Below are 22502 nucleotides of genomic sequence, written 5' to 3' on the forward strand. Positions count from 1 at the left end.
ACTCTTTGCCATAGGATTTTTTATACATTTATTAGCTCGGGCCTACTGTTGGTATTGTTCAGGGCTGTTTGGGCTGCACAATACATCAATTGTTAAAAGAGAATTATTTTGAATCTTTCACTGTGGATGTTGATTTATCCGTTCTTCCTTGATGATTCTCTAGTTTTAGTTTTATATGTCTTGAGATCATGTTACTGGGGTCATAAGTACGTATAATTATTAGATCTTCTTGATGAATTGAACCTTTTTTTTTTTTAATTTTTTTTTTAATGTTTTATTTATTTCTAGGAGAGAGAGAGAGACAGTGTGAGCAGGGGAGGGTCAGAGAGGGAGTCACAGACTGAAACAGGCTCCAGGCTCTGAGCTGGCAGTCAGCACAGAGCCCAAGGCGGGGCTCGAACCCACAAACCGCGAGATCATGACCTAAGCGAAAGTCAGACGCTTAACCGACTAAGCCACCCAGGCGCCCCAAATTGAACCTTTTTATCATGATGTTAATAATTCCTTTTTATCCATAGTAGTTTTTGTTCGCTTTGCTTAACGTCTTACTTCTTTTCTAAGGTAGCTACAAAATGGTGTTAAGAGGCTTACTAGTCAGATAGCCAGACTTTAAATCCAGGTTTGGCTTTGTGTAGTTTCTTGAGCTCTGTCCTTGGGTTCCACATCGGGAACAGCAGGGGGTAGTAGAGCACCCACCTCACTGTGTTGTTGGGAGAGATTAGCTAACATATGTGCAGTGCAAAGAACAGTCCTTGGCATAGAAAAAGCTCTCAATATATATGAACTGTTTTTATTATTATTACATAATTTTGTGCTAGCTTCCTTTTAATATGTCTTTTTGTACTCTTTTAATTAATCTTTCAAGTTGATTTTAGCACCTTGTTCTGTGCTGTTTACTCAGACTTTTGCTTCTGTTTGTTTTTGTTTTTGTTTTTTTAATCTTTTCCTGACTTATATGAGATTAATCAACTTTTCTCTGGTCTCTTCTTATACTGGTTCAGAAATTATGTTATATCTGCCTTTCCTGTTAGTGGTTACTCTTAGATTTTTAAAGGGCATAATTGATTTATTTTTTAAATCTAAAAATAGTCAGTGCCTCTAACTTCCTTCTGATTAATACAAAGACCCTATATTGTTTTAGCTCCAGTTGTTCCCCAGCTTCTGAGTTACCCATACTTGTTGTCTATTACTTTAGTTTTACTTTGTTTTACATTTCTTTTTTTATGTTTATTTTTAAGAGAGAGAGAATCCCAAGCAGGCTGAGCACTGTCACCATAGAGCCAGAAATGAGGCTTGATCTCATGAACCACGAGATCATGACCTGATCTGAAGAGTCGGATACTTGTGGCACCTGGGTGGCTCAGTTGGTTTAGCATCTGACTCTTGATCTCGCCTCAGGTCATGATCTCATGGTTCAGAGGTGGAGCCCCCCACCAGGCTCTGTGCTCACACCATGGAGCCTGTGTGGGATTCTCTCTCCTCCTCTCTCTCTACCCCTCCCCTACTCACATGTGCAAACTCTCCCCATTTCGCTCTCAAAATGAATAAATAAACTTTAAAAAAAGAAAAAAGTTGGATACTTAACTGACTGAGCCACCTAGGCTCCCCTGTTTTAACACTTCTTAAATGAATAACTTGTTTTAAGAGGTTAGCATTTATATATATTTCCTCATATGTTTATCAGTTTCTTATTTATTATTTCCTCTTGCATCCCACTTCTTTCTGGATTCGTGTTTTTATCTTTCACATGCATTCTTCAGCAGCTCTTTGAGGTGAGGTTGTGTTGTTAGTGTTACACTCTATTACTCTCTGTATGAAAGTGTAAGTTTTGCCTCCAATCCTAAATGTTAGTTTAGCTGGGTATAGATTTGTCAGTTAACAGTTACTTTTTCTCAAGACTTTGAAGATGTTATTTTATTGTTTCTGCTTGTTCCTTGCTCTGAACTGTCATATGCCTTTCCTTGGTTTGTAGGTGCATTATAAATTTTAAAACTTATTACTTGCTATGAGCACCCCACCCAGGTGGCCAGGTACCCCAGTGTGATAAGGTTGGCCTCTGCTGTAAGTTCTCATTCTTGTCCTCCCCTGACTGTGACCTAGTGACATTTCAAGTGGTTCAGTGAAATTCCCTCATGCTTTTGCTTGTGTTCTCTACCCTGACCCCCAATAAAGCTCTTGCTGTGGGTCCTTGCTCCTTCTCTGCTTCCCACCCATTTGGTTGAGTGGCACTCTTGGTGCTCTTCCTGTGTGATCCCTCTTGTCACGCAAGGACTCTGTCGGTCTAGGACCTGAGTATAATACCCTTTGTTTTCCTGTGATTCCCCTGTCGCCCCTTTTGTGGCCACACCTGACTGACCTACCTAAAGGAACACAGAACAGTAGGTAATCTTCATCTCTTATTGCTTTTGAGAGCTTCTCTTTGTTGATACCCTGAGATTTCATCACATTGTGTCTAGTTATTTATTTATTTTTATTTGTCCTTTTAGGATCTCTCGGGATTTATGTGTCTGATTAATTATGGGAAGATCTCAGCCATCATCTTTGTTTAACACCTGTATTGAGATAAAATTCACACACAGTAAAACCTTGGTTTGCAAACATAATTTGTTCCAGAAACATGCTTGTAATCCAAAGCACTGCATGTCAAAGTGTATTTCCCCATAAGAAATAATGGAAACTCAGGTGATTTGTTCTACAACCCAAAAGTATTCATATAAAAATGATTACAGTACTGTAATAATAAAGAAAACACAAAATATAAAGAAAAATAAATTAACCTGCACTTAAACTTTGAAAACCTTCATGGCTGGTTCAGTGAGGGAGATGAGGGAGAGGAGGATTATTGTGTAACACAACTTTCATTATCAGTAATGGAATCACTCTATCTATTGGCTCAATGGAATCTTTTTCTTCACTGGGGGCATTGTATATGTTCATTCAGATATTGACTACAGTACTGTATTAATAAACTCGTCATATACTGCATTTAATGTAACTGGCAATAAGGCAGCAAAGGAGAGGGTCTGTACTGCAGGCAGCCTGATCTAGAATGAAGCAAAGCATTCCTAGGCTTACTCTTGTATGGAAAAGCAAAGGACTGTCCATAAGTGCTTTGAAGTGACAAAAAATACATTAATGCCAGTTGTGGGTACCTTCCAACGTTCTGAAAAACCACTGATTACTGCAAACACTGTGGCCTAAGACTGAACATCTGAGCATGGGAGACAGTCCTGCATTGAGAGAGAGAAGAACCATTGACTCAGTTGTGCTCATGTGACATGCGGTATCATATTGCAAGTCATTGCTTATTTGTCAAGTTATAATTTATTAGAAATGTTTGCTAGTCTTGGGGCACCTGGATGGCTCAGTCGCTTAAGTGTCTGACTTCAGCTCAGGTCATGATCTCACAGTTTGTGGGTTTGAGCCCCGCGTCGGGCTCTGTGCTGACAGCTTGGAGCCTGGAGCCTGCTTCGCATTCTGTGTCTCCCTCTCTCCGTCTCTCCCCCGCTCACACTGTCTCTCTCAAAAATAAATAAAAACTAGGAAAAAAATTTTTTTTAAAAAGTCTGCTAGTCTTGCAGAACACTCGCAGAACAAGTTACTCTCAATCCAAGATTTTAAGGTACCTTATAATTCACCCATTTAAAGTATACCATTCAGCACTTTTGTTTATTCACTGGTAAGTGCAACTATTACCACTAATTCCACATACATATACACATAGATTTTGCTATATATATTTTATTCAGATTGATACTGGGTTCGTTTCAGTGATATGTGGAATGTTACCTCTGTATAACCCTATTTCCTTTCCCTTTTTCTGTGGTAATGTTATCATATACATTAGGTCTGTTAGTGTTACAAACCAACAATACATGGTTATTAATTATCACCTCCAGTCCTTTACTTAGCCTGGAACAGCTTTGCCTCCACACACCTCCTTTGGGCTTTATTGGCAAACACATACATTACATTTCTATATGTTAGAAGCCCAATATGACATTATAAACACAGTATTTTATATAGTTGCCTCTTCAATCAGTTAAGAGGGAAAAAATACTCACTGATATTGTCTTCCATAATGACATAATTATCTTTTCTGGTGCTTTTTGTTTTTTTGTATGGATTCAGATTCCTCTCTGAGAGTCTCTTGCTTTGGGCCTGAAGAACTTCCTTTAGGGTGGTTAATAAAAATGGCTTCCTTTGGTATTTCGTGTAAAGTGAGTGTGAAAGCAACATATTCTCTCGGGTCTTATCTCTCCAGGGGAAGTCTTTATTTTGACTTCAAGTTTGGAAAGCTGAGTTTGCTGGATATAGGATTCTTTTTTTTTTTTTTTTTTTTTAATTTTTTTTTTTCTAGGAGAGAGAGAGAGAGAGCGAGCAGGGGAGGGTCAGAGAGAGAGGGAGTCACAGACTCCGAAACAGGCTCCAGGCTCTGAGCTGGCAGTCAGCACAGAGCCTGACGCGGGGCCCGAACCCACGAACCGCGAGATCATGACCTAAGCGAAAGTCGGACGCTTAACCGACTAAGCCACCCAGGCACCCCTGGATATAGGATTCTTAGTTGACAGTTTTTTCTTTGAGCACATTCAGTATGTGATCCCACTGCCTTCTTGCCTCTGTTCTTTCTGCTGAGAAGTCAGCTGTCAGTCTTCTGAGGCTTCCCTTATCGGTAACAAGTCATTTCTGGTTTGCTGTTTTTAAGGTTTTCACCTTTTCTTCAGCTTTAGCACTTTTACTATGATGTGTCTGATGCGTTTAGGTTTTGTGCACTTATCCAACTTGGAGTTTGTTATGCTTCCTACATATACAGGTTTTGTTTTTCAGTGAGTCTGGCAAGTTTTCAGCCCTTATTTCTTTAGATGTTTTTTCTCCTTCGACCCTCTTCTCTCTCTTCCTGGTACTTTCATTTTGTCTATGATGGTGCACTTGATGGTGTCCTGCATTTCTCAGAGGGATGCTCATTTTTCTTCATTCTTTTTCTCTCTTCTAGCAGAGAACAATTCTATGTGAGTTTCTTGCCCTGCAAATTTCTGACCATATGAGTTATGTAGAATTAACCCCAGTCTTTGGTGTGCAACAGACTCCTGGTTGTGAAATTTCTGATGAGTTTTTCTAAATGTCTCTATTTAGGCACTGAAACAAACTTCTTCTCATTTCCCTTTACCTTTCAGCAACCATGTGTGTTTTGGGAGAGCTGCCCCTGCCTCATCACTCATCTCTTCCCCCAGGCATCTCTTGTGTCTGCTTGCTGGCTTAGGGGTCTAACTGTTCAGCTCTCTCTTGTCCCTGGCCAAGGCTATTTCTTCCTCTAGCCCCAGGTCAGCTCTGCACAGAGTTTAATGTGTATGTGTTGGGACTAGTGGACTGTCTTCACAAGCAGAACCAGCAGCTTCTTGGGAGGCTCCTTTGTGACAGATTCTCAGATGTGCCCTAGAATGGTTAATAGGCACGGCAACTGCATCTTAAAATCGAGGAAACCTCTAAGTAAACCTCTAAGCAAACCTCTAAGTTTGCTTAGGCAAACACTTAAAAGCAGATACTTCTCCATGGGCTTTTCCCCTGAATCTAGCACTCTTCTCTCCCCTTGCTGTCTGGGCTCATGGCCAGGTGTGCCCTGACCAAGTATGCTTTGTCCTAACAGTGAGCTGTAGTGACCTTTCTCAGATAGCTACTCCCTACAGCCATGGGGCCAACTCACACACTCCAGCACCAGAAGGCTCCCAGGTTGATCTTGCCAACTCCCCTGTTGTCATCTGTCCCCCAGGTGGGGAGAGTCAGGGCTCCTTGTGCTGATAATGCATACATAGAGGCATGTGTGTGCTTGTTGCAGGTCAGACGTGTGTTGACATCAAGGACAACGTGGTGGATGAAGGGTTCTATTTCACCCCCAAAGGAGACGACCCATGCCTGAGTTGCACCTGCCATGGTGGGGAGCCTGAGATGTGTGTGGCTGCGCTCTGTGAGAGGCCCCAGGGCTGCCAGCAGTACCGCAAGGACCCCAAGGAGTGCTGCAAGTTCATGTGCCTGGACCCAGGTGAGACTGGTGGTGGGTCACGAGTCCGCCTCCCTGTTCTAAGCTGGAGCCTATGTGTCTTTCTGCTTTGTCAGTAGTAGGGACCCATGAGAGCTCATGGCACATGGCATAACAACAGTGGCAGCATTTGTTCACAGACCTGGCCAGCTACTCTCGTGGGCATGTATGTGTCACATGACCCAGCCGCCTCTAACTGCCACCTCTCAAGTTGGCTCAAGTGTCAGCTCTCAGGTAACAGGTATCGTACACCAGTGAACTTGAACTTGAGTGTGGGCGTCTGTTCGCAATCAGTTGTAAATGATGGCTTCAGACCTGACCTGTCTTTCTCCTCTCAAGACTAATGTCCCCATTTGAGCTCTTCCCTGAGTATGGTGATGTGGAGGATAATGATACTTTTTACTGCTTATAGTCATCGATTTTTACTGTTAAAATCTTTAAGGAAAAGATTAAATATTATCCTCAGTTTTAAGAGAAAACTCCTTTCTACCAGGTGGTGCTCTGTGGTTAAGACACTATGTAGGCATGTGGTCTCTAGATAACCCTCTTCCTTCCTTTTCCACACTCGTGTGCGCGCGCGCACACACACACACACACACACACACACACACACACTAGAGAGCAGCAGATAGCAACCTACTCTGTAGGGCCATTAGTGGGCATCACACCCCATACAGCATGCTGGATTGTTCTCCACACTGGGTTGGCATCTCTGTGAATTCATGATATTAAGAGAAATGTAAATCAAAAACATGAATTTGTTTTTTATCTTGGCTGCTGCAGTTTGAGAGAGACATGGGCAGAAACTTGTGGAAGTTCCTGAGCTTGTGGACCTTGTAGAAGAACAACCTGGGCAGGGTGTGTTGGCCATCTCCATCCTCCAGGGCCCCTGTGGAGGACATACTGGTTTGCCCAGTGCTGGTGGGACAGCTGGAGCTAGCACATGAGGGCCACAACGAGAGCTCTCCGTGTCTCTGCATGCCAGGAGGGCTTCTGGGGAGAGTGCACAGTAGTGTCAGACAGTGTCTGAGATTTGACCGAATCAGACACTCTGGCACATGTCCCAAATGTGCAGTCAAGTATGGAGAGTACAGAGGAGCCTACCAGGGAACATGGAGTTCAGTGAGAGTACACTTGGGCCTCAGGGTAGTTGCTATCTGCTTGTATAGGATGCATTCCTATGGGATTCTGACAAGTACCTATTCAGTGCTTACCAGGTGTCCTGTGTCTTGGCCCCATCACTCTAAGCCTCCAGTTCATTTACTTTCCATATGAATCCAACTCTGGCTTTCACAAGCCACATCACCTGGACTTCTCATTCCAATTCTTAGGAGTCTACCAGTGTTGCCTTACCTCTCCATCCAGACTTTGTAAGAACGACCAGACTTTTATAAGGCCATGAGAGCCTGCCCAGCCCTGAGGACTTCTCAGTAGAGCAGGGCCCTCAGGGCCTCTGGATGAGACTATAGCTGCTGCAAGCTATTCTCCTGTGCTGTCAGAGCAGCTTATCTAGGGCCTCTCCCTGCCTCTTGCTTCAGCCTCACTTTTACAGGGTCCTAACTGCTTCCCACGTTGGAGTGTTTTCTCTTGGCAAGTACCTGTATTCCAAAAAGGACAGAGACACTGCCACTCAAACTGGGGACATTGGGAAAGCATCCCCTTAAACAAGGCAAGGATATCTGCTCTCACCACTCTGTTCAGGGTTGTACAGGAGGTCATTGGCTATACTGAAAATGAAATGGTATCCAGACCAGAAGGGAAAAATGAAATAATCTTTTTTTTAGTAGATTACATGATTGTCCACATAGAAAATCCCAGAGATCTACAGGAAAGATACTGAAACTAGTAAATGTGTTTAGCAAGGTCTCCAGATACATGATCAATATATAAAACTCTGTTGTTTTTATGTATACTACTTATGAACAGTTGGAAATTGAATTTTCTAAGAAAAGTACGACTTACAGTACCAAAAACCATGGAATCCTTAAGGATTATACAAATATCTGCACAATCTGAATGCTACAAACCATAAAATACTGATGAAAGAAATCAAAGGTGTAAATAAAAGGAGAGGTATACCATGTTCATGGATCATTAGGCAGTTAATTCCCCCAAATTATCTTTGGATACAATGCAGTCCCAACCAAAATTCCAGCAGACTTGGCAGACATCGATAAAATGATTCTAAAATTTATGTAGAGGGGCGCCTGGGTGGCTTAGTCGGTTGAGCATCCGACTTTCGCTTAGATCATGATCTCGCGGTTTGTGGGTTCGAGCCCCGCGTCGGGCTCTGTGCTGACTGCCAGCTCGGAGCCTGGAGCCTGTTTCAGTCTGTAACTCCCTCTCTCTCTCTGACCCTCCCCTGCTCACGCTGTCTCTCTTTCTCCTAGAAATGAATAAAACATTAAAAAAATTTAAAAAAAAAATTTATGTAGAAAGGCAAAGGAATTAGAGTAGATAAAACAGTGTTAAAAAGTTGGAGGATTCATGGTACTTGATTTAAAACTTAGTGTACAGTCCTAGTAAACAAAACAGTACAGTATTATCAAGAGATATATAGGGGTGCCTGAGTGGCTCAGTTGGTTAAGCGTCCAACTTCGGCTCAAGTCATGATCTCATGGTTCGTGGGTTTGAGCCCCACATCAAGCTCTGTGCTGACAGCTCAGAAGCTCGGAGTCTGGAGCCTGCTTCAGATTCTGTGTCTCCCTCTTTCTCTGCCCCTCCCCCATTCATGCTCTGTCTCTCTCTCTCAAAAATAAAAATAAACATTAAAAATTTTTTTTAAAAAAGAACTATATAGATCAGTGGACTCTAGAATAGAGTCTAGAAATAGCCCCCACACTTACTTGGTCAACTGGTATTTGACAAAGGTACAAAGGCAATTAAATGGAGAAAGGATAGTCTTTCAACAAATGGTACTGGAAAATTGGACACCTATATGCAAATATATACACATGCACACACCTTAAATTTGTATACAAATTAACTCAAGGGGCACCTGGGTGGCTCAGTTGGTTAAACGTCTGACTCTTGATTTTGGCTCAGGTCATGATCTCACATTTCATGAGATCAAGTCCCATATCAGGCTCTGCACTGACAGTACAGAGCCTTCCTGGGATCCTCTCCCTCTCTCTCTGCCCCTCCCCTGCTTTCTCTCTCTCAAAATAAATAAGTAAACTTAAACATTTTCTTTTAATTTTTTAATTAACTCAAAATTGAAAAACTTCTAGAAGAAAATATATCTCTAAAAAAATAAAGTCTGTTAAAATAGAAAACATGGGAAAATCTTTGTGACCTTGGGATAGGCAACATTTATAGCTGACATCAAAAGCATGATCCACAAAAGAAAAATTGATAAATTAGACTTCATCAGAATTGAAAACTTTTGCTTTTTGAAAGTTGCTTAAGGAAATGAAAAGATGAGCCACCAGCAGAGAAAAATATTTGTGAAACACAAGTCAGACAGAGTCTTGTATTCAGAATATATAAAGACTCTACAAACTCAATAATAAGAAACCACCCCCATTAAAAAGTGGGGAGGGGCGCCTGGGTAGCTCAGTCAGTTGAGCATCTGACTCTTGATTTCGGCTTAGGTCATGGTCTGTCCCACAGTTTGTGGGTTCAAGCTCCACATTGGGCTCTACATTGACAGTGCAGAGCCTGCTTGGGATTCCGTCTCTGCCTCTCTATCTGCCCCAACCCCTCTCACATGCACACGTGTTCTCTTTCTCAGAATAAATAAACTTTTTTTTTAAGTGGGGAAAAGATTTAAAATGACACTTCACCAAAGTGTCATGATGGCAGTCGAACAGCTGAAAAGATGTCCAACACTAGGGAAACATTGAATGCACTTGAGCCACCACACGTCATGGAAGACTGAAATAACAACTGCCAACCTTGAGTAGTGGCTGAGGCACAGAGCAACTGTCCCTCTCACAGTGCTCTCCATTCCCCTCCTCACTGGTGCCCTGGGGAAGCCTGGGGTCACAAGGCTCCAAGAAGTGAGAGGAGGTGCCAGCAGTGCATCTGCCAGGAGCAGAGCCCACGTTAGAGTCCAGGGCATTGGCCTCTGATTCCTGCTGAGCTTCTGCTTCACCAGCTATCTCTGACAGAGATTTGAAACCATTAACCATGTAAGCAAGCTCAGTGAAATGGTTAAGTTCCTTATCACTGGCGTTCTTCATGCACAGACTGGGCAGCTACGTGAAAAGGACGTGGGATGGCTCAGGCATCAGACCAAGGGCCAGGCCAGGTGGGCTTCAGGGCACCTTCAATTCCAACAGCATCTGTCCCGGCTAGACATGTCCTCTGGGGCCCAAGGGCAAACTAAGGACCAGTAGCCTGGAAGACAAAACACTGCCCCATCTGATACTGTCAAGAGCCCCCAAGGGGCACCTGGGTGGCTCAGTTGGTTAAGCGTCTGACTTTGGCTCAGGTCATGATCTCACAGTTTGTGGGTTTGAGCCCCGCATCGGGCTCTGTGCTGACAGCCAGCTAAGAGCCTGGAGCCTGCTTCCGATTCTGTGTCTCCCTCTATCTCTGACCCTCCCCTGCTCATGCTGTCTCTCTCTCAGAAATAAATTAAAAAAACATTTAAAAAAATTTTTTTTAAAAAAGAGCCCCATGGAGGGACCAGCTGTGGCGAGTCCCCAGGGATCTAAGAGCTGGCTTCTGACCCTAGGACAATGCTGTCTTCTTTGTGTCTGACTACAGGTGGCTTTCTTCAGGAGATGTTGCCTCCTTCTTGGTAATCATCATGGAAGTATGGTCAGGGGCCTTGACTGTGTCCTTGGGTTTTAGAAGTGATTAAGAGTCATTGCAAAGGGGTTCCTCCTTTAGGTGTTTCCTTGGGATCTCTGAGCTGGCCACCAATTAATAGACTTGTCAGTAGCCCCCTGGGCTGACAGACTTCCTCCCACAGCCAGAGACAGAATGTTCCCTTGAGTCTGGAAGAGGATCAGAGGCACCAAAAAAAGCAGCTAATTGGTGAGAGGATGTATCCTTTCCACTTATTTACTTCCCAAGTGTTGTCAGCAATAAATGCAACTTTGAGGGAAGCTTTCTGACCCCAGTGGGAGGAGGGCAAGTGTGAACTCTGACCATCTGCATTGGTATGGATTGCTATGACAGTCCTTGGCCCTTCCACCCACACAGAGTCCTGCTTCCTGTGGATATGTGTCACTCTCTCAGTCTCCTCCTCCCCCACCCCCCTTACCTCCCACACTGAAGCCACCCTGGCCTTCCCTCTGGGTTTGTGGAGACATGCATTCCTGGGACCACTTCCTCATTCTGCTCTGCTGTGACTTGGTAAAAGTGGCTCATCTCATCTAGGTGAGAGCCCCTGGACATGTCTGTCGTACTGTACGCACTCAGCCAATGCAGGTTTTCTCCCCTCACACTTCGTCCCATGATCATCGTCTGTGCCCTACCCACAGCAGCCCCACAGCAAGCACCTAACTAGCACCGGTGTGCACCAGGGCAAGGCAGGGTGTCTCCATGTCAGCATCGTCAGCATTTGGGGCTTTCTGTGTACAGCAGGATGTTGAGCAGCATCTATGGCCTCTACCTACTAGATGCCAGTAGTGTCTCCACTCTTGAGTGGTTGATGATGACCAAGAGAGTGTCGGCATTGCCAAGTGTTCCCTGGAAGTTGCAGAGTCTCCTGGGTGAACATCCCTGGTCTAGAGACCAGCGGCTCCATCATATTTGCCTGCTTTTGTACTGTGTGGTCGGGGGCACAGGGGCCCATAACACAGCACCCTCCAGCTTTTAGGCAGAAGGGGCGCATCACCTGGCACTCAGGAGTGCTAGGCTGGAAGGTGAAACATCTTTCCTGGCCCACGATTTGCCTCTCTCCTTTGATGTTACCACAGTAGTCTTAATTTTCAGCTGTTTCATTTCTCCCATCTCTCCTAAGATCGTCAAGTACAGGGAATCAGGAAGCAAGCTGCCTTTTCCACATAGCTGCCTGGTGGTGAAGGGCCCCGTGGCCTTCCCATAGCACCAAGCACTGGGGGTCAGGCTCTCCTCTTCTGAGAAGAGCCAATTTCTTTCCTCTTCCTGTAACAGATGGCAACAGCCTGTTCGACTCCATGGCCAGTGGGATGCGTCTCATCGTTAGCTGCATCTCCTCCTTCCTCATCCTGTCGCTGCTGCTTTTCATGGTCCACCGGCTTCGCCAGAGGCGCCGGGAGCGCATTGAGTCCCTGATTGGAGCAAACTGTGAGTGAGCTTGGCCCTGCCTATGACAGCCACAGTGGGGGCCCCACTCCAGGCTATGTCCCCTTTAGGGTGGGAGGGCACTGGAACTAGGAAGGGGGCAAGGGAAGGAGAGGGTGTTGATGATAGGGGTGCCCTGGGGTGTCCCTGTCCCAGCCACTTACCTGCTCCTGGGCTGAGCGCATACCCGGGAAACTGGAGGAGCTGTCCTTGGGACCCAAAAGCAGGCCATGGATGTGTGGAGGGAGGGGCGCACCTCAGTGCCAGCTGCCCCAGGCTCCCTGTCCCGCCAAACCTTGAAACAGGACAGGCAGTTGCCCCTGTATTTTAGATGGGTGATACTACCTTTTCCGACAGCCTGGGCCATGAGTGGGTCACCTGCTGGGGGCAAAGAGGGCGGAGCAGCAGACGTCTATAACTGTTAGGCAGCTTAGAGTGTGACTCGCCCTCCTTAGCCTGAGTTCTCTGCAGCGAGAGAGTTCTCTACTGTGGCCTGTGTCCTTAGTAGAGCTGCTGGGATCGCCCCTTGTGTCAGTGAGCAAGCTGTGCTCCCCAGCGCCCAGTCCCTTCGTCTGTGTGGGGAGCAGTGGGATGGGTGCACACCCTTGGGGGAGAGCCCCAAATCAAGGTGGCAGGAATGCAAAGGCACCGTGCCAGCTGCTGTTGGGGGCCTTACAGCACAGCCATTCCCCAGACCCTCAGCTCTCACCAGGTCACCTACAAACACACTCGAGCTGGAGAGGTATGGTGAGGACTGGGCAGCAGAAGTGGCAGGATGTCATGATGGGCCGCACATGGGTGACGGGCAGGGACTCACTGAAGGAGAGGGTCCCCATCAGAGCTTCAGGGCTCTCGTGTGGGCAGCTGGGCACATGAGTGTGACAGTCGGGATGTACGATGCCCTGGGCCTGTCTTTGGGTTACTCGGCTCTGTTGCTTGTCTCTCCCTCCTGTTGCCCAGTGCACCACTTCAACCTTGGCCGGAGGATCCCCGGCTTCGATTATGGCCCAGATGGGTTCGGCACCGGCCTCACGCCACTACACCTTTCTGACGACGGAGAAGGCGGCACGTTCCACTTCCATGACCCTCCTCCTCCCTACACCGCATACAAGTACCCAGACATCGACCAGCCTGATGATCCGCCGCCACCCTATGAGGCCTCCATTAACCCCGACAGTGTGTTCTACGACCCTGCAGGTGCTTCCCCCCAGGGACAGGGAACCAGCACATCACCAGGCTCCCACTGTTTGCAGCCAGAGGCCCACTTGTCCTCCTCCCCAGTACACAGGACCTCCACTTCTTCCTGGCCTTCTGCTTCTCTTTGGCTTTCCCTTTAAGGTGGAACCACCACCTGTCGGTGGGTGGGCTCTTCCCAGTGTTGCACATGACCACGGGCAGTGGCCATGCTGCCCCTTGCCTTCCTCCCAGGATCACCTGTTAGCAGGCAGCCTTTGGGGCACACTCAGCTGGGCAATATGCAGAGATGGGGAGCCAGGTGCTGGCGGTTGTGGGGACAGGGCTGGCCCAGAGCTGCCAGGTGCCTGCCCAGAGCCAACTGCTGGGCCACAGAGACACATGTGCATATGTGGTAATCTGTAGAGACACCTTTGTGACCTTCCCTCCTGTCGAAGCAGCTCTGTGAAATGGGAAGAAAGCACTGGTTCTAGGATGTTGGCCTTACTGCTTGAGTCTGTTGTCCATCTGGTACTGTGGGAGATCATGCCTCACAGGGCTGTGTCGTACAGAGGGAACGCCAGGTGCCTCGCCCATTGCCTAGCTTGTCCCCGGTGTGCAGCTCAGGTGTCCCATCCCACTTGCCTGCACGTTAACACCCTCTGACATGCACACAACCCCCTGCGGTACGACAGGCAGGGACCCACTCCAGGGTGGCCGGCTCCTTGCGCGCCCACACGGCACAGCAGAATGGGCGTTGTGGGGCCAGCGCCGCTGTGCTCTTGGGCCTATCTGTTCGCTGGTACTGCCCCTCCGTGGTCTGCAGGCAAGACCTGGTTTGACCCCGCACACGCAGATGGTCTCAGTCTGCTGTCCAGGGAATCAGGGTAGAACAGGCTCCCTGCCAGGGATGCGGCTCGGGGGGTAGCGGGGCTCAGACGCCTGCATGGAGCAGGCTGTGAGGAAGCAGTTGCTCCTGGGCCAGGGTACCAGGACTGCTCAGGCTGGGGGGACAGGCGCCCCATGCCCCCAAGCTGTCAGAGAAAGCCTGAGTAATAAGGAGCAGGCATGCTGAAAGAGCGGGCTGCCACAGAGGCCCCCTCAAACCAGAGATTTCTGCAGACCCCGGTGAGGTTTGTGGAGCTGCCTGCTCTGGTCCTGTCTCCTACATTCTCGTCCCCATATTCCAGCCACAGCGCCTGGTCTGGGGGCTGTGTCCCCTGTTCCGCCTGCCCACATCCAGCCCAGTAACTCCCTCGTGTCACATGAGCCCTGCTTCAACCTCCAAGTCTGAGAGGACTTTCTTTCCCTCTCCCCCCATTTGTTCTGCAGATTCTGTCAAAACCTTCCCCCCCATATCACATGCCATGGCTTGCTCACAGCTGTACCCCTGTACCTTGCCCCAGCCCAGGTGGCAAAGGTAGGGAGGTAAGCACAGCTTCCCCCTCCTCCCAGTACCATGGGAACATTCAGCAGGAGAAGTGTCCCCTGTTTCTCTCCAGCCCACCCTCTTCCCCATGCCAGGTCTCCCATCCTGCTGATTCCCTTCTGTCTCCCTGCAGACGACGATGCCTTTGAGCCAGCAGAGGCCAGGCCGCCGACCCCTGGGGATGGTGGCGGTGAAGGTGCATCACCCCGGCGCCTAGAGCACCCAGTGCCCGCCGCAGGGACCTCTCTGGCAGACCTGGAAGACTCAGCTGACAGCAGCAGTGCCCTGCTTGTGCCCCCTGACCCTACGCAGAGTGGGAGCACCCCAGCCACAGAGGCGCTGCCCGGGGGCGGCCGCCACAGCCGCAGTTCCCTCAATACGGTGGTGTAGAGATGGCCCAGCCCACGGCCCCAATGGGCGGAGAGCACCTTTTTGCTGATGAGAAAACACTGATCCCCGTGGGAGACTTGAGGGGCCCCCAAGTGAGCCTGGACCCAGCTGCACTGCTGCACACCCGCTAACGGCGTGCATGTGCGAGTAGAGACCACACCGGCCTCCCGAGGGAGCAAACACCTGCACCGAGTCTCCTTGGGGGCTCCATAAACATGCTTAGCTTTGGGTCCCTGTCTTTTTCTTTCCAAGTGGCAGGAGAATGACGAAGTTTGTTCAGACCACATGTTTCAGAAGTAGGGAACAAAGAAGGCACTGCAGGCATGGGCAAGGGCCAGACCACACCTGGCTTTGGTGGGCCTGCTCGCTGCAGCGTGCCATCCAGAGGAGCCTGCCAGCCGGCCCCTGAGCCCCGGGGCTGCCACGTGTGCCTCGCTAGGCGCTGCTCAGGAGGGGCGCTTCCGGGCACCGCTGTGTTTGTGACTGTCAGTATTGTCTGGCCAGTTGGTCTGCCTCAGGGTAGATGCCCTTGGAGGTTACTATAGTGGCTGCCCCCCGGTCCAGCCATGAACATCAGGGGTGACCCTACCCTGGGCTGGGGGCTGGCCTGGGCCTCTGGCGTCCGAGGCCCTGAGAGGGGGTCGTAGAAGGAGGTTGAACTCTCCACTCTTTCCAGCTGGGTCTCGGTGAAGCCCAGTTCTGTGCCAGGAGGCCCTGGCACCCCAACCCTGTCATTTTTCTCCCCAGCATTGCTGTGCATGGCTCCCCCAGGAGGCAGCCCTGGAGCTGGGCCAAGGCCCCTAGCCACGCATGCGTGTCCTGGCCCTGGATCCTCCTTTGGGGGTTGGGGGCTGAGCCAGCTCCTGTCTGCTACCCTCTGGAGCCCCCACTCCTATTGAATTTGCTCTTGGGTCTGGCCTGGCCCCCACCCCATCTTGTTTGTGCCATAAAGGGTTGTTTCTTTGGGAGGAGGGGTGGCTGAAATTAATGCCCTGGGCTGTGTCCATCTCCCAAAAGTCCACTTGCACCACCACCACTGAGCCGAGTGCCCAGTGACCGCATGCCACCTTCCTGCCCTCAGCAGCTCGGGGTGCTGGGTTCCCTGCCCAGGGGCCTTTTGACCAAGGGACACTGTCACCCGCTCCTGGGCAGTGGTCTTGTCTCCTGACACGGGGCTTTTAGCATTTCTGAGGTTTGGAGATTAAGCGGGTTCTGTGCGATTTTTAGCACATCCATATCTTTTCTACGTTGAATGTCTGGATCTTTTCTTTCTTTGTGTACGCGTGTGTCTGTGTGTGTGTGTACATACGTGTCCAAGTTCTGCAGGTGGTGGCGGTACACCAGGATTCGGCCATGGAGCCCCACTTTCCCAGGCCAGCCATGGCATCTTGGGCAGCGCCGAGGCGTGGCCAGGTCTGCACCTCTTCTCCTTGGCTGAGAGCATGGAGCCCTGCTCCTGGTCCCCCTTGTAGCCTTTCCAGACCAGCACGCAGTGACGAGGGCATTGACTAGAAGTGGGTGTGTCTGTGGTGCTTTGTAGTGACAGACCTCGGTGGCACAGTCCAGTCCTAGGCATGTTCTTACACTCTCCCGTTGGAAACCCATTGTGTTCTTCCAGTATGGAATGAGAATTTTGAGTTGCCCCACAGAACTGTCATCCCCCAAGCTGGCCACAGGTGTGAATTTCGAACTGCCTGTCCAGGCTCACAGGATCCAGAGTGCTGGAGGCAGGACTCAGGCAGGCGGGCTGCATGCCAAACAGGCCTGAACTCCCCTTGCCATAGGGCTGATACTTCAAGAACGCACCCTGGGCACCTGTGCCCCACTTTGGCTGCTGAAGACAAAGCAAGACGCTTGTTGTGCCTCCAGCGTGCTGGGCTCAGGGCAGCCGAGGCAGCCGAGGTCTAGAGCAGCAGCCATGGGTCTTTCTTGTGCCAGATGAGTGTCCTGAGTGTGTCTGCGTGGAGTGACCACCTCAGTGGAGCACATGGGGCCTGATGTCAACAGCCAAGAGTCCTTCACAGCGCCCCTGTCTCTGGCCCAGGCCTCAGAACCACGTGTTGAGGACAGAGCAGTTGGCACAAGATGTTTGGGACTGGGGAACTCCCTTTGGGGACCGAAGGACCACTGAGGCCAATCAGGCATGCAGGAGTCATTGAGGAGGTGGCCTGAAGCATGGTGGGCCCGCTTATGGACTGGCCAGGGTTCTGTCCCAGCACCAGGGTGGTGCTCAGCCCACTGGTGTCCTTGGGCTGCACAGAGGCCTACACGCTGCATGTGCAGGAGCAGGTGCCCCGGAGCCGAGCTCTGCCGGAGGGCAGTTGTGAGGGGAACAAGGTGAGGGAGCTGGGGTCTACCCGGCTGCCCTCGGCCTCCTGTTCAGTTGCCACCCTTTGTAAGTTCTGACTGTGCTCCAGGGTCCGATGAAGAATCCCGAGGCCAACCCGAGCTGAGACTCTTGTGTTCCTGTGAGAGACTGGGCCCCCAGAGGTACAGGCCAGGCTCTTGGGAGGGGCCTCTTCCCCCAGGACCCGACTTACCTGATGGAGGAGGGAGTTGATACTGTACATTGTCTTGATGCCTGTTTTTTATGTTCTCCTTTCACTAAGGGTTTTTAGTTTGGGTTTATTTTTGGTTGGGTTGGCACTAATCCTTTTCTTAAGATGCTGTGAGAACCATTTCATCCAAATGCCAAATAAATTTGTGTTCTGGAAGAGGTGTGATCAGTCCTTGGTGTGACCCGGGTTGGGATGGGAGACTCCAGCCAGGCTGAGGCTGCGGCACAGTGGCAGAGATGGGTGGATGGGGGAATTGGGGCATCTGGGCGGGCCAGTCCGGGGTGCGGGGTTCCAGGATGCCCCTCTGACCATGGTCCTTTCGGTAATTTCCCAGTTTGTGATGGAAGAACAAAGGGGTGTCCAGGGGACTCAACCTCAGGTGGGCCCTTGTGCTCACCTTCCTAAACCAGCATCCTGGCTCCAGGCTGGGCAGGGGGATCCTGGGGGCCAGACAGACAAGGGGCCAGGGTTAGAAAAGGAACAGGGAGTTGCTTGGTGTGGATAGGAGCTTCGAGGACAGGGTCCCTCATTCCTGAACATAGCTGCTAGGGCAATGGTAGAGTCCTGGGTGCCATCAGCACTGCTGACAGTGCCCCTTCCCCAAAGTGGGGAGAGCCTGGCCCTCTGGGGATTGGAAAAAGATATCCCCCCAGGCCACCCCATCTCCTTTCAAACCGCAGCCATGCTCACATCCACAGGCACACACATACTGGGTAAAGAGCTTTCCAGGGTCCCTTTCTCTCCCAGCTACACCAAGAGGCAGCAAAATCAGCTCCACTTTCTCGGAGAGTGAATTGAGGGAGCTGAGGCTCAGGCCACAGCCTGGAGTCAGAGCTTCAGGAGCTGCTGGGGAAGCCTGAAGTCCCCACCAGACAGGTGCCAGGCTGAGTGGGAGAGCTCAGCTTCCCAGAGACCTGTTGGTAGAGTGATCCCCCAGAGGAGAGCCTTGTCCTAGGTGTGCAGGGGGGATACCTATACAAGAGAGGCTGTGGTCTTGGGGGTTGGGGGGGCCAGGCCCACAACAGAAAGGAAATACACTCTCCACCCCAGCCTTGAGAGTCAAGGCACTGGGATTCAAAGTGCCCTCCCCTTTCATTTCCATCCTTATTTGGCAGCCTTGGCATGTCACTCCTGGTCCCCAGCCTCTGTTTCCTCCTGTCTAAGTGGGCATACTAGCACCCCCTGCCCCAATTAATTGGTGGAGTCCATTTAAAGCGTCTTGCTCCAGTAAATGCCAGTGATTGTTGCTGGAACACAGCCGCAGCCCTGGGATCAGAGCATGTGCCTGGTGATCTCAGACCTGTTGTTGCTGGTGGCCCTGCCTGGACGCCGCCCCCTCCGACCCTCTCTGCAGTGGCCTGCCAGAGAGCCCACAAGACTTAGCCACGCCCCTAGCCCACCCCGCTCATAAACAGCCGCCTAGCCTGCCCCGCTGTTCTCTGGCACTTTCCAGTCCTCTGGAATCAAGGTGGTTGCTGCACCATGCAGTCTCCTGGCTTTGCACTCGCCTTCCTCACTGTGCCACTGGTGGTGCGCGGGAACTCGGAGGGTGAGCACCTGGACCCTGCCCATCCATTCTCGAATCTACTCTCCCTTGCAGCTCCCCCTTCTCCCTTTAAAGCCCTACCACTGGGGGGTTTCTTTAGGGGAGGAGATATTGGGGTCTTGGGCAGGAGAGGAGGGTCTGTCCTAGCTTCCTCTGGCCTAAGTCCTATGCCCCATTCTTGGACCCTGGCTGGGATGGAGCTCAGAGAGGACCCAAATGGCTGTCCTTCATCTCAGTCTCCTGTCCACTGTCCACAGGCACCTGGTGCTACGACTCCCAGGACCCAAAATGTGGTGAGGACAGAGTGTCGTGTGGGGCTATGTGGGATCAGTCTTTGTCCTGTGGCCACTAGACAGTCTGGTGCTGCATGAACCAAAAGCACTGTGCATGCCGAGCTTCCGTGGTCTCTGCAGGTTTCTGTCTGGAGTCCTGGGCCACAGTGGCTGTCTGGGCACCAGGCAGCATGGCTGTGACTGCCCCCCTGCCTGTGTGTCTGGGTCTGTTGCTGGTGTGATCTCCAGTCCTGGCATATGTGCCAAGCTTTTTGTATCAGTGGGGCCTGTAAGCCCGTCAGCGTGGTCAGCCTATGTCTGAGCAAGCGATACAGGTCCCAGTGTGGGTGTGTGACTGTGGTGCCAGAAGACCCTTCCACCCCCATCCCCTGTGGGGCACTCTAGCTGCAGGTGACTGTCAGAGTACGGCCCAAACCAGGTAGTGCCTACCTATGTGAGAGTGTTGCAAACACTGTGGCCAGGCTAGGTCGGGGTATGTGTGGCAGTTGTGACCTGTCCAGGTGTGTGGGGCAGCAGGAAGGAGCTTCCTGAGGTTGGGCCATTCTCTGGATGTGTGCAGGAGGGAGGGAGGGAGGCACTGCCTTCCTCTATGTATCCCCACATTACCCTCCTAGTACCCCCCGACAGATCCCTGACCTTTATCCCTCAGGCCCCACCCACTGGAAGGAGATGGCCCCTGCCTGTGGGGGCCCAGCCCAGTCCCCCATCAACATCGACCTTCACCTTGTCCAGCGGGACCCCACCCTGGGACCCTTCATCTTACAAGGCTACAACTCAGCACCTCCAGGCCCGTGGACCCTGGAGAATGATGGCCATACAGGTCAGTACCCTGCAGCCAGGACCCCCCCACCGACACAAGCTGAAACCCAACATACCCACAAGGATCAAAATCTCCACAAAGAGCACATGAACATCCATACTCATTGGTAAAAACACCCCCAACATGTGTATGAACCACCACCTTGCAGGTGTCAGGATCCCCCGATCAATAGCAGTCAGCCATTGACCCTGAGGACCAGAAGTCAAGACACTCCCAGAAGTCAGAGCCCCCCACAGCACCAAGATGCCTCGGAAGTTGTCACAGCCCCCCAATACCACACACAGCTGTGGTGGGTCAAAACTCCCACCACAGCAGGGCCACCCTCTCCCCCTCCATTGCATGGTAGGTTTTTTCCACTGCCATCTGCTGACCACCAGAAGATCAGATGAGGTCCCTATTCCGTGGAAGCCCAGCCAGGGAGCAGACTGGCCCGAAGGGACCCCGTGCAGGCACTCTGTGCCCTAATAGCACACATAAGGGCAAGCGTATGGAGGGTAAAAATGTCATGTGCTCCTTCACCCCCAGTGCTGCTCCACATAGACGCTGGCCCACAGAGCCACCTGGAGATTCGGGGTGCCGGGCTGCCACTCCCTGCCTACCGTGCACTGCAGCTGCACTTCCACTGGGGGGCCCCTGGTCGAGCAGGTTCAGAGCACAGCCTGGATGGGCGGCGCCGCGTCATGGAGGTGGGCTTGGGTATGGGGTAGGGTGGTGGGTGTGCCCTGTGGAAGGAGCAGCTCGTACCTCTCATGGTCTGTGCCTCTCCAGATGCACGTGGTCCACATGAACACGAGGTACCAGAGCATGGGGGAAGCTCGAGGCCACCCCGATGGGTTCGCCGTGCTGGCGGTGCTGTTGGCGGTGAGGGAGAGGCTGTGTGATCCCTTGCAGTGAGGGAGAGACAGAGTTGTTCTGTGACTCCTCGTGCTTCCCAGAAAAAGGGTCTGCAAAGGGGGCAGACTGGGCCTGTAGAGTCTTGGTGGGGCTGCTGGGGGAGTCTATAGGGTTAGTAGGATTTAAAGGGTTCTGTGGGAGGATGGGGTGGAAGAGAGGTCCCGGATCTGCAGGGTCAGTGGGGGGTGACCCTCACCCCAGCAGACCTCCCAGCTGCCCCCCAGTGGGAGCCTACCCTCATCCCACTTACAGTCTCCCCTAGACTGTCCCCTCTCAGATTTTCCCTTTGGAGACCCACCCACTCAGAACTTTTCTCACTTGGAGCCCCCTCCTCAGGAGCAGGACGCTGACAACGCCAACTTCTCCGCCCTGGTGTCCAGCCTGAAGAACGTGTCTGAGCGCGGTGAGGAGCCACGAGGTCGCACCCGGGGCTGGGGGTTGCTGGGGGCCAGAGGCGGCCGGGCACAAGGAGGCCGATTGCAATCCCAGCTCCCCTCCCCGGCTCAGGGGTCTCGGCGAACCTGGCATCCACCTTCCCGCTGGCCTCGCTGCTGCCGGGCGCCTCCGGCCTCTCGCGCTACTACCGCTACTCGGGATCGCTGACCACGCCCGGCTGCGAGCCCGCGGTTGTGTGGACAGTCTTCGAGGACGCGGTACCCATCGGGCGCGCACAGGTGGGGCCCCCACCCTTTCCCTGGGCGGTGCTGCCCTCCACCCTCCCTCCTGCAGCCCCGGCCCGCCCACGTCTTGACCTGTCTCTGCTCTGAACGCTCAGGCGGCCCAGTTCCAGACCGTGCTCCAGGCTGGGCTCCCCGGCTCAAGCCCTGCCCCGCTCACTGAGAACTTCCGCCCGCAACAGCCTCTCGGGGGGCGCAGGGTCTCGGCCTCTCCTGGCGCCTCCATCCGCGCGGCAGCCTCGGTGCCCGCCGCGACCCTAGCCCGTGTGCACGCGGCTCTGCTGGGCCTGGGGCTCAGCCTGTGGCTCTGGCAGAGGCCCTAGGAGTCAAATTCGACCCCTTCCCGCAATAAACGATACAGAGTGACCTTGGCCTCACATATCTTGCGGGGGTGGGGTGGGAACGCACTACCTCTCCCACGGAGGCCTCAGTGTGCCTGCAGAGGCCTCAGTGTGCCTGCCATACAACA

The 22502-nt window shown here is 51.4% G+C and overlaps 2 protein-coding genes across 3 annotated transcripts in view; both read left to right on the forward strand.

Annotated features, from left to right (window-relative positions):
* DGCR2 (DiGeorge syndrome critical region gene 2) overlaps positions 1–17959 on the forward strand; it is a 98599-nt gene extending 80640 nt beyond the window's left edge. For both annotated transcript variants that reach the window (XM_039242849.1, XM_039242850.1), the window contains exons 7-10: positions 5834–6037; positions 12104–12256; positions 13214–13450; positions 14989–17959. In XM_039242849.1, coding sequence (XP_039098780.1) covers positions 5834–6037; positions 12104–12256; positions 13214–13450; positions 14989–15245 — 851 coding nt within the window. In that variant the 3' untranslated portion in view covers positions 15246–17959. The remainder of the gene's footprint in view (positions 1–5833; positions 6038–12103; positions 12257–13213; positions 13451–14988) is intronic.
* On the forward strand, positions 17421–22399 carry LOC120238825 (carbonic anhydrase 15-like). The gene is made up of 9 exons (XM_039242853.1): positions 17421–17640; positions 19257–19352; positions 19607–19642; positions 20292–20462; positions 20988–21148; positions 21231–21323; positions 21693–21759; positions 21864–22030; positions 22132–22399. The coding sequence occupies exons 1-9, from the start codon at positions 17421–17423 to the stop codon at positions 22354–22356; spliced, it is 1236 nt and encodes a 411-aa protein (XP_039098784.1). The 3' UTR covers positions 22357–22399.
* The last annotated feature ends 103 nt before the right edge of the window (positions 22400–22502 follow it).

This window comes from Hyaena hyaena, unplaced genomic scaffold (assembly GCF_003009895.1).
Source record: "Hyaena hyaena isolate Hyena2069 unplaced genomic scaffold, ASM300989v1 scaffold_219, whole genome shotgun sequence".
NCBI lineage: Eukaryota > Metazoa > Chordata > Mammalia > Carnivora > Hyaenidae > Hyaena > Hyaena hyaena.

Coding starts and splice junctions, on each gene's coding strand:
- LOC120238825 (XM_039242853.1), top strand. CDS start 17,421: ATGGTGGGCCCGCTTATGGACTGGCCAGGGTTCTGTCCCAGCACCAGG. Junction 19,353..19,606: donor GGTGCGCGGGAACTCGGAGG/GTGAGCACCTGG, acceptor CACTGTCCACAG/GCACCTGGTGCTACGACTCC. Junction 20,463..20,987: donor GGAGAATGATGGCCATACAG/GTCAGTACCCTG, acceptor CTTCACCCCCAG/TGCTGCTCCACATAGACGCT.